Raw genomic sequence first — 12,572 nt, forward strand, 5'->3', positions numbered from 1 at the left:
TAGTGATGGACTTTTAAATTGAGGGGCACAGTAGGCTACCGGTTCTTGCATCAGAGAGATAGTGCAAGTGGAGGTCACGTATAAAAAGCTTGCAGGTGCGATGTCAAGCCCACAGTGGCTACTTACTACTGACTACAATCAATCAGTGGTTGAGACAAGAGGGAGCGACACAGGGTCGAGGGAGGCACAGCAGAACTGAAGCCCCATTGAGCAAGCTTCCAAAGCGGCATGCGAAATCACACTACACCGGTAACTTGGGTCGTTTTCTTGGGTCAGTAACGTCCGTTTATGTTAGTTACTCTATGGCACTTAGTTCATAAACAATCGCACAATATTGTGATTTATGTAAGCTATTTTGGATATACAACTATTGATAGATTTATCTGATATGTGAGTTTGTGCCTTAAATTGAAATGTTGCTAACTGCATGACTATCAAACTATGGATATACATGTATAATTAGAAATTATACGGACTTTTGAAATTAACTATAATTCGATTTTAATATAATTTGAGAAATTATAACCACATTGTAAAATTAGGATAGCATCAACAAATCTGTGCTTCTGCATGCAACTATTTAATTAATACAATTTTATGCTCTGATTTATTTGTCATACTTTTATACTTTTTAATATTTGTTTTCAATTTCAAAGTTATTTATGCATGTATTGTAATCCATTAGTATGGCCAACCTTCAAAGTTCTCATTATTGCATCCCTTTATTGACCAATGGTTGGTCGGTTTAGTTTATTTTGTCATACAAGATGAGTTTGTCTTTATCCAAAATAATAATTAAATTTTCAGGGAAATTACTGCAGAATCAATGGTTTGTAGTTATTATTTTCTGATCTTCAGTTGACAGATGTTTTTAGATAGCCCTTGAATAATTTAAGATATTTAGACTGGTGATTGAAATTACTGCATGTGTATTTTTTCTGTCCAGATTATAATTATTTTATAATACTATTGCAAAATTGTAATTGTATGGCTTAATCTGTTTGACAAATCGTGTTCTCAATCAACAAAAGGAGGGTTGTTACTGACTCTTTCAACTGTTGCTTATTTAGCAAATGAACACGCAGTATTTCCCTATTTAGTTTTACGAGCACCTGCTTATAGCCGCTTCCCACCTACATACTGTATCTTCAGTATTTACTACAATTTACCATTTTTACAATCATTTGCCATGTTCACAGTTTACTGTCAATGTCCGTCATCACGACAACCGCTATTCAGGAAAATGATTGTGTTTTGTTTTGTTGTAGAGGAAGCTTGTTATGTGTACCTATTTAACTATCAGAATGTCCTGTTCCTACTTTATTTCCATCACGGTCTCATCTACATTTACAAAGGTTTATTTTCTCTTTGTTTTGCTCCAGATTGCTGTGTGGTCGTGGTTCAGTGTGATTGATCCGGTCGTGTGCACGAGGCGGTTATAGTTCTGAGCAGCGGTTCTGAAGGATGACCGCTGAACGGTTCGGCCTTGGATCCTGGTGAACGGTGTCTGATGTCCGAACTGCGGAAGCATGGCTCATGGAATCGCCTCTCAGGGCAAAGTGACCATCACAGTGGACGAGTACAGCTCCAACCCCACACAGGCCTTCACTCACTACAACATCAACCAGAGCCGCTTTCAACCTCCACATGTCCACATGTGAGTACACACGTACACACTTACACACACACACACACACACACACACACACACACACACACACACACACACACACACACACACACACACACACACACACACACACACACACACACACACTCAGATTTGCCCTTTACATACAGACACACACACACACACACACACATACACACACACATGTGTTGTTTTCCTATTCCTTCTTACCAAACTTGTACTATGCAACTTGTTCTACCTGTGTTCGAGGTTCTACCTGTGTTATAGCCTATGACTAGCTGATAACAGCAGTGTTCTGAACCATGGCATCCCTACAGCATGTTCACTATGTCCACCCTGTCTATCAAGCTGCCCTCTTCATTTATTTATCCACCCACTTCTTTAACGTTACTGTCGTCTGGTCTGATACCCAACGCCCTGCTTTTCATCAGCAGGCCAAAGTGCTCTGACCGGCGAATCTCGACCGCATGTGGTCAACAGAACGCTGTGGGCCGGGATGATGTGACAGAGTGATGTAAAAGGCATTGTAATATTTATGATTTGTGAGAAGCGGGCACTTTTGCAGGCTGGTGCTACGCTTGTTGTTGCACACTATTCTGTGGTTGTCTGAATGCATGTTCTGTGGTCTCTCTCTGGCTCTCATCTTATGGTATATGGACAGGGTGTTCTGACCACTATACATCTGTCCTCCTGGTACCTTATTAACCATGGATCCTCACATAGTTGTTTAAATGAACCATTGAAGCAAAATCTTTTCATATCATTGGTCAGAAAATATATTGCATTTTTGTAATGCAAATCGTTTTTGTTACACTTTATCACATCTGGTATTTTTCACCCTTTTCCTTGTATTTACATAGAAAATACATGGTAAATGGTAATGACATAATACTGTACTTAGATAATACTTTAATTACCTGAACTACCTTTTTGTTTCTTTGGGATACAATAAGCTAAGCACCATGATAAATACATTCATGTGTTTCCTGCACTCTACTACAGGGCTACCAGTGTCTCAGGCATTCATTCTTTAACCCTGTGTATGAGACTGGGATGACTGGTGTATATTCACACACACACACACACACACACACACATTCACAAGCGTTCCTTGAGCACACGCACATCCCACAAAGACAAACAAACACACACACAAACCCAAACACACACATACAAACACACACATGTAAACCCCTCCCCCACCATGTAAGAGTGCTTATAGAATGCGTGCTCTGTTCTGGGAAAGTAAGGTTTGTTTAGATTGGGGAGATAATGATCAGATTGGCCCGGGGTTAGCCTAACCCTGCCACTGCATCCACAGTATTTACACATAAATAAAAAAGTTGTTGCTCCTCCTGAACCAGATAAAAAAAAGAGGAGAGACGGGGCTTGCCTTATGAAACTTTATCCTTGCTAATGTTTTCCCCCCATCGTGCCGGGCTGACGGTCCAGGAGACTATTTAGATGTCTGTGACTCGGAGCACAGCAGCGTCTCTTGTGTGGTGTGGCAGGAACTGGAAGGTATCGCTGCTCTTTAACACACACACACACACACACACACACACACACACACACACTCAGGGTGTACGCACACACACACATACACACAAACGTGCACACACACACACACACAGGATCCCACACATTCAGACCCCATCAGCTGCAATTCCTTGCTAACGCTTGGTAACGTGACCCAGGAGTCAAAGTGAACATTCTTGGGAGCATGGGAGCCTCTCTGTGGCAGACAAACATAGCCCAGCCGTGTTTGTGTTGCTCTATTTTCCTGACTGTCTGTTTTCCCTTTCCTCTCCCTTTTAGTCGTCCCGTGAAGTGAAATGCTCAGCATCTTGGAACATGTGCTTTTAGTTGGGCCGGTAATTGCATTGCGTCCAATTTGAGCGGGATGTGAAGGGGAAAATAAAGAGGAGGCCAGACAGAGAGGCATGGAGTTTAGACTGGGACTAAGGATACACTGGGAGTTTAGACTGGGACTAAGGGGACACTGAGACTGGAACTAAGGGGACACTGGGAGTTTAGACTGGGACTAAGGGGACACTGAGACTGGGACTAAGGGGACACTGGGAGTTTAGACTGGGACTAAGAGGACACTGAGACTGGGACTAAGGAGACACTGTGAGTTTAGACTGGGACTAAGGGGACACTGAGCCTGGGACGAAGGGGACACTGGGAGTTTAGACTGGGACTAAGGGGACACTGGGAGTTTAGACTGGGACTAAGGGGACACTGAGACTGGAACTAAGGGGACACTGGGAGTTTAGACTGGGACTAAGGGGACACTGAGCCTGGGACGAAGGGGACACTGGGAGTTTAGACTGGGAATAAGGGGACACTGGGAGTTTAGACTGGGACTAAGGGGACACTGAGACTGGAACTAAGGGGACACTGGGAGTTTAGACTGGGACTAAGGGGACACTGAGACTGGGACTAAGGAGACACTGGGAGTTTAGACTGGGACGAAGGGGACACTGGGAGTTTAGACTGGGACTAAGGGGACACTGGGAGTTTAGACTGGGACTAAGGGGACACTGGGAGTTTAGACTGGGACTAAGAGGACACTGGGGGGTTTAGACTGGGACTAAGGGGACACTGGGAGTTTAGACTGGGACTAAGGGGACACTGAGAGTTTAGACTGGGACTAAGGGGACACTGAGAGTTTAGACTGGGACTAAGGGGACACAGACTTTAGACTGGGACTAAGGGGACACTGGGACTGGGACTAAGGGGACACTGGGAGTTTAGACTGGGACTAAGGGGACACTGGGAGTTTAGACTGGGACTAAGGGGACACTGAGACTGGGACTAAGGGGACACTGGGAGTTTAGACTGGGACTAAGGGGACACTGGGCATTTAGACTGGGACTAAGGGGACACTGGGAGTTTAGACTGGGACTAAGAGGACACTGGGGGGTTTAGACTGGGACTAAGGGGACACTGGGGGGTTTAGACTGGGACTAAGAGGACACTGAGAGTTTAGACTGGGACTAAGGGGACACAGACTTTAGACTGGGACTAAGGGGACACTGAGACTGGGACTACAGGGGACACTGAGAGTTTAGACTGGGACTAAGGGGACACTGAGACTGGGAGTTTAGACTGGGACTAATGGGACCCTGGGAGTTTAGACTGGGACTAAGGGGACACCGGGAGTTTAGACTGGGACTAAGAGGACACTGGGGGGTTTAGACTGGGACTAAGGGGACACTGGGAGTTTAGACTGGGACTAAGGGGACACTGAGAGTTTAGACTGGGACTAAGGGGGCACTGAGAGTTTAGACTGGGACTAAGGGGACACAGACTTTAGACTGGGACTAAGGGGACACTGGGACTAAGGGGACACTGGGAGTTTAGACTGGGACTAAGGGGACACTGGGAGTTTAGACTGGGACTAAGGGGACACTGAGACTGGGACTAAGGGGACACTGGGAGTTTAGACTGGGACTAAGGGGACACTGGGCATTTAGACTGGGACTAAGGGGACACTGGGAGTTTAGACTGGGACTAAGAGGACACTGGGGGGTTTAGACTGGGACTAAGGGGACACTGGGGGGTTTAGACTGGGACTAAGAGGACACTGAGAGTTTAGACTGGGACTAAGGGGACACAGACTTTAGACTGGGACTAAGGGGACACTGAGACTGGAACTACAGGGGACATTGGGAGTTTAGACTGGGACTACGGGGACACTGAGACTGGGACTAAGGGGACATTGGGAGTTTAGACTGGGACTAAGGGGACACTGAGACTGGGACTAAGGAGACACTGGGAATTTAGACTGGGACTAAGGGGACACTGAGCCTGGGACGAAGGGGACACTGGGAGTTTAGACTGGGACTAAGGGGACACTGGGAGTTTAGACTGGGACTAAGGGGACACTGAGAGTTTAGACTGGGACTAAGGGGACACTGAGACTGGGAGTTTAGACTGGGACTAAGGGGACACTGAGACTGGGACTAATGGGACCCTGGGAGTTTAGACTGGGACTTAGGGGACACTGGGAGTTTAGACTGGGACTAAGGGGACACTGGGCATTTAGACTGGGACTAAGGGGACACTGGGAGTTTAGACTGGGACTAAGAGGACACTAAGAGTTTAGACTGGGACTAAGAGGACACTGAGAGTTTAGACTGGGACTAAGGGGACACAGACTTTAGACTGGGACTAAGGGGACACTGAGACAGGGACTTAGGGGACACTGTGAGTTTGGACTGGGACTTAGGGGACACTGGGAGTTTAGACTGGGACTAAGGGGACACTGGGCATTTAGACTGGGACTAAGGGGACACTGGGAGTTTAGACTGGGACTAAGGGGACACTGGGCATTTAGACTGGGACTAAGGGGACACTGGGAGTTTAGACTGGGACTACGGGGACACTGGACTCTTTAGGGAGGTAGGGGTGTAGGTGCTTAAAGGTTGGCATGCGTCCAAGATCACACTTTAACACACAAATATATGCAGTCAACCACGCAAACACATGCTGACACACACACACACACACATACACACACAGCCTTGTGCTGTTCACACACTTCTCTTATGACAGCATCATTTATGATGAGAATAACCTCAATGCTGTTCAGTGAAGGGAGAACATTCAGACTGAGACAGCTCTACACGGGAGCTGTTCTCGCTGCTTTTAAAACACAAAAGCAGACGCATTCACTTAACTACGATGCAGCGGAATTCGTTTGTAGATGGTTTCGTAAAATGTGGAATTGTGGTGTTAATGTGGAATGCAGTGTTAATGTGGAATGTGGTGTTAATGTGGAATGTGGTGTTAATGTGGAATGTGGTGTTAATGTGGAATGTGGTGTTAATGTGGAATTGTGGTGTTAATGTGGAATTGTGGTGTTAATGTGGAATGTGCTGTTAATGTGGAACGTGGTGTTAATGTGGAATGTGGTGTTAATGTGCAACGTGGTGTTAATGTGCAACGTGGTGTTAATGTGGAATGCGGTGTTAATGTGGAATGCGGTGTTAATGTGGAATGCTGTGTTAATGTGGAATGCTGTGTTAATGTGGAATGTGGTGTTAATGTGGAATGCGGTGTTAATGTGGAATGCGGTGTTAATGTGGAATGCTGTGTTAATGTGGAATGCTGTGTTAATGTGGAATGCTGTGTTAATGTGGAATGCTGTGTTAATGTGGAATGCGGTGTTAATGTGGAATGCTGTGTTAATGTGGAAAGCGGTGTTAATGTGGAATGCGGTGTTAATGTGGAATGTGGTGTTAGAATTGTCTGTTTTTCCCCTTTTTGATTTGTTTGTTCCGTAAAACATTATTCACGCAGGAAACCCCGTGCATAACACATTCATTTGATAATGTGGAAATGGAAGCCCCAAAATAGGACTGAGTTGCATCATCTTTTTTCTTGTTCATTAATTCCAGATTTGATTCCCTTGTTCTTCTCCAGATGCCTCGTTAATTACTCCCTCTCTGAATAATTGAGAAGCTCATAAAAGTGTGAATCATTTAACAACATCAACCCAACTGTGTGTGTGTGTGTGTGTGTGTATGTGTGTGTTCTGTATAAATTCTAAAGAACAGAATCAAAGCCATACATACAGTACTGTTCATCCAAATGAACACACTCGCCGTATCAGTTTTGGTTGATTTTCTTCTGATAATTAGCCCAGCACATGTCTAGATATGTGCTGTTTGGTTTTGGACAGTGATAGGATTTGCTGTGATAGGGTCCTCTTTGTGAATGAGGAGGAGGAGGGGTGTCTGGGGGAGAAAGGACTACTGACGGGGAGTGTGTCACATGACAGAAATACCCAAACAAGCGGGGGATTTTGGGACAGTAGCCTAATTAAGAAGGGTACTTCCATCTCCCTTATAATATGTGAATGTTAAGTCACTGCGTTTGATTCACATGCTTAGAATTTTCAGTGATAAAATAGGATACAAATCACTTCAGAAACCTCTCTCTTCTCATACTACACATAATAACAGACCCGCAGAATTCATTAAGTCTAGCTGAAACCTGCCCCTTCCCCTTTACCTCTGCCGGCCTCTCTACTCCTCCTCCAGCCCTTTCCCCTTTCCTCTCATCCCTTCCTCCCCCTTCATCTTCTTTACTCCTCGCTCCCCTCACTTTCCTCCCCTCTTCACCCCTCTACTCCTCTACCCTCTCCCTCCCTACTCAGACAGTTTCAGGAGAAGCCATAGTAAGTTTTCCCCCCTCGTTGGAAACTAAACAGCTGGTCCCATTTTGTGTTTCTTTGTTCCCGGGGCCCGCAGCTTCTCCTTAGCCGGAATGGAGTGCTTTTGAAACAGGAGAACCCTTGATTGAGTTCCTCTCCTACCCTTGGCCCTGGCACTACAGCAAGGGGGACGGGGGTTAAGTGACAGTTGACAGTCAGCAGGTCTGTTGTTTTGAGATGGAAGCCATTTTGATGTCCGTGAGATTCTGGCCTTCCCAACCCAGGACGCCGCGGCGGAGGGGATGTCTCCATGATGACACTTCCTGTGTCGTTAGGAATAGACACCTTTCATGTGGCAAGTTCTAGACCGCTGCCTTGTGCCCACATTTTATTTCCTATTCACTGAGCTTTTGTTGAAGCAGTTTGCATTTACAAATTCAGCCTGACTTCCCTCCGGCTCAAGTCATTATAATGTGTAAAAAGGAAACGTACTGTTCATTTTGCAGCTTGGTAAAAGCTTGACAAATATTTCGTAAATGTATTCCAGGTGGATGTGGGTCCGGTTTGTTTGTACTTGAAGCGCTTTATGAGTGTGGATATGCTGCTACCACATCCTGTATCCTGTTTTACATTTTAGTAATTTAGCAGACGCTCTTATCCAGAGCCACTTACAGTTAGTGAGTGCATACATTTTCATACTGGGCCCCCGAGGGAATCGAATCCACAACCCTGGCGTTGCAAGCGCCATGCTCTACCAACTGAGCTACACGGGGGGACATGTGCAGAACGGTTTTGGCACTGTTCTGCACAGGTATCAGGCTGAAGATGTATATTCAGACTAATAACAGTTCATTCCTCTGTGTCTCTGGGTTGGCTTGAAATCCTGAAATCCCTGGTATTGTGCTTGTGTGTGTGTGTGTGTGTGTGTGTGTGTGTGTGTGTGTGTGTGTGTGAGGCTGCAGAAACACACACACACCACCGTAATACGCTGTGTCTCTACCCATCCCCCCTATAGCCAGAGGCCTGTCAGCAGCACAATTAAGGGCTGTGGCGTAATGAAAGGAACATTAGCAGAAGCAATTTATTCCTCAATGAAGCGCCGGAAGGTTCCATCCGTGCTGATATTTCAACACAGGCTTTGTGTTCTATACTTTCCCATTATGGCAGGACTAACAAGGAGGGGCCAGCAGGACTAACAGGGAGGGGCCAGCAGAACTAACAGGGAGGGGCCCTAGGATTAACAGGGAGGGGCCAGCAGGACTAACAGGGAGGGCCAGCAGGACTAACAGGGAGGGGCCAGCAGGACTAACAGAGAGGGGCCAGCAGGACTAACGGGGAGGGGCCATAGGACTAACAAGGAGGGGCCAGCAGGACTAACAGGGAGGGGCCAGCAGGACTAACAGGGAGGGGCCAGCAGGACTAAAAGGAGGGGCCAGCAGGACTAACAGGGAGGGGCCAGCAGGACTAACAGAGATGGGCCAGCAGGACTAACAGGGAGGGGCCAGCAGGATTAACAGAGAGGGGCCAGCAGGACTAACAGGGAGGAGCCAGCAGGATGCTCCTCTACTAGATACAGAGAGGGATGGGGAGATCATGTGCCTGTGTTTTAGATTTCCCTTTCATTCATCCTCATTGTTTCCTCATTCTGTCCATTCGTTTCTTTCTTCCCCTTGCTCGTTCTCTCTCTCTCTCGCTCCTCTCTCTGCCTCTGTCTGTTATTTCTGTTCATTTTGTTCCTCTGTAGTTTATTGAATTAGAGGACAGCTGAAACGCAGAAGATAAGAGAGGCGCTCTCTGCTCCTCTCCCAGAAATGGTATTGCTCTGTGGATGAGTGAGCATGGGTAGGGGGGGGTAGGGGGGTTGTGTGTTTGACTGTGTGGGGTGCATGCGTGCTTGTTTGGGGGGTTGATAGGGTGAATACGGAGCAATATGTTTTGATGTTTCACCTGGATGAGCAATAAAGGAAGACCAAGCAGAGAGGAAGGAACAGTGGTAAATATTTGTTACCAACCCAGCCAGGCAGTGATCATTATCTTTGTAATTTGCCCTCATAGCGTTTAGAGCTCAGGATAGGGTGATATGGTTGTAGGATGCACACACAACTCTCTTGTTGTCTTGCTGTGTCCCATGAACCCACATATGAACTCCCTGCAACATATAAACACACACACACACACATACACATACACACACGTACAGGCATTAATACTGTTCACCCTTTTGGGTTCTCTCTCGCTTTCTGTCTCTCTCTCTCTCTCTCTCTCTCTCTCTCTCTCTCTCTCTCTCTCTCTCTCTCTCTCTCTCTCTCTCTCTCTCTCTCTCTCTCTCTCTCTCTCTCTCTCTCTCTCTCTCTCTCTCTCTCTCTCTCTCTCTCTCTCTCTCTCTCTCTCTCTCTCTCTCTCTCTCTCTCTCTCTCTCTCTCTCACACTCACACTCACACACACACACACCAGCTTTTTCCCTTGATCTTGCTCTCTCTCACACACACTCCCAGTGGCATACAGTAGTTCTGAGAGAGGGTGATAAGGAGGAACAGTCCATTTGTGGTGGTTGATCTGTGCTGTGGTGATGCTATCCCCATCAAAGACACAGATCCATAGGGGAGTCTCTCTCTCTTTCTCTATCTCGCTCTCTTTCTCTACCCCTCTCTCTACCTCTCTCTCTCTCTACCTCTCTTTCTCTACCTCTCACTCTCTCTCTTCCTCTCTCTCTTCCTCTCTCTACCTCTCTCTCTCTCTCTACCTCTCTTTCTCTACCTCTCACTCTCTCTCTGCCTCTCTCTCTTCCTCTCTCTCTACCTCTCTCTACCTCTCTCTCTCTCTCTGCCTCTCTCTCTTCCTCTCTCTCTACCTCTCTCTACCTCTCTCTCTCTCTCTACCTCTCTTTCTCTACCTCTCACTCTCTCTGCCTCTCTCTCTTCCTCTCTCTCTACCTCTCTCTACCTCTCTCTCTCTCTCTACCTCTCTTTCTCTACCTCTCACTCTCTCTCTGCCTCTCTCTCTACCTCTCTCTCAACCTGTCTCTCGCTCTCTCTCTCTCTACCTCTCTCTCTTTCTCCTCACTGCGTGCCTCTGTTCCTAAACACCGCCCTAAACACAAACACAGCTACTTCTCAGAGCAGCCAACCTTCTCCACTAAATAACCCTGCTCTACATCTGTAATATACAGATGATCAACTAATGGGATTTAGAATGTCATGTACACCTCTATTACACAGACTATAAACTAATGGGATTTAGAAGGTAATGTACACCTCTAATACACAGACTATAAACTAATGGGATTTAGAAGGTCATGTACATCTCTAATACACAGACTATAAACTAATGTGATTTAGAAGGTAATGTACACCTCTAATACACAGACTATAAACTAATGTGATTTAGAAGGTAATGTACACCTCTAATACACAGACTATAAACTAATGTGATTTAGAATGTCATAAACCCTTATTAATAGTAGTGTAAAATCATTAGTAAACTTGTTTAATCTTGAAAATATATAATGTATTTATTAGTAAATACATGTTTTATGACTAAATCATTTTATTGAATGACTGTAATCAATTAAGCAAATCATAATAAACAGCAGGTCACTTAATTTAATGTTGAAGAAACTAAACATTATTAGCAGACCTTGCTACTGAAATGTGCCTTCTCAGAGAGAGAGATGAGAGAGAGCGAAGCCTATAGTTCCTCATTCAGATCTGTGCTTTAGTTAGTTTATTTGAGTAAATTCCTCAAATGTTCTTAGACAAATACCACCTGTCTTGACCTTATTACCACAATCATAATTTTGGAACGAATTAAATAATTTGAATTGAAGCTCTGCGCTCCGGCTGTTTTACTACAACAGGCATGCAAATGGAGACAGGTAATCGCATATTTTTTACTATTAGGTAGGATGGGGTCAACTCCAGTTGATTAGCGATTCGACATTTGCCCTTTGACCCCAAAGGCTGTAGGTTGGGGTCTAGCCATTAGAGGGCTATCGACTGGAAAATGATTAAGACATGACAACTGTGGTGGGTGTTGATTGGGAATGAAAGAGGGAGAGAAGGCATAATAGAGGAGAATATGTGATTATATGTAACTCTGTAATATGTGATTATATGTAACTCTGTAATATGTGATTATATGTAACTCTGTAATATGTGATTATATGTAACTCTGTAATATGTGATTATATGTAACTCTGTAATATGTGATTATATGTAACTCTGTAACATAATAGGTGATTATATGTAACTCTGTAATATGTGATTATATGTAACTCTGTAATATGTGATTATATGTAACTCTGTAATATGTGATTATATGTAACTCTGTAATATGTGATTATATGTAACTCTGTAATATGTGATTATATGTAACACTGTAATATGTGATTATATGTAACTCTGTAATATAATAGGTGATTATATGTAACTCTGTAATAGGTGATTATATGTAACTCTGTAATATGTGATTATATGTAACTCTGTAATATGTGATTATATGGAACTCTGTAATATGTGATTATATGTAACTCTGTAATATGTGATTATATGTAACTCTGTAATATGTGATTATATGTAACTCTGTAATATAATATGTGATTATATGTAACTCTGTAATATGTGATTATATGTAACTCTGTAATATGTGATTATATGTAACTCTGTAATATGTGATTATATGTAACTCTGTAATATGTGATTATATGTAACTCTGTAATATGTGATTATATGTAACTCTGTAATATGTGATTATATG

At 44.4% G+C, this 12,572-nt stretch overlaps 1 protein-coding gene across 1 annotated transcript in view; it reads left to right on the plus strand.

Moving 5' to 3' along the window:
* Positions 1-1,382: 1,382 nt before the first annotated feature.
* The window catches only part of LOC311111416 (metallophosphoesterase MPPED2-like), a 98,285-nt gene continuing 87,095 nt past the window's right edge, over positions 1,383-12,572 (plus strand). Inside the window, exon 1 of the mRNA XM_084154128.1 lies at positions 1,383-1,657. Coding sequence (XP_084010254.1) covers positions 1,530-1,657 — 128 coding nt within the window. The 5' untranslated portion in view covers positions 1,383-1,529. The remainder of the gene's footprint in view (positions 1,658-12,572) is intronic.

Source organism: Coregonus lavaretus (assembly GCF_964263955.1).
Source record: "Coregonus lavaretus genome assembly, chromosome: 37".
In the NCBI taxonomy this organism is placed as follows: domain Eukaryota; kingdom Metazoa; phylum Chordata; class Actinopteri; order Salmoniformes; family Salmonidae; genus Coregonus; species Coregonus lavaretus.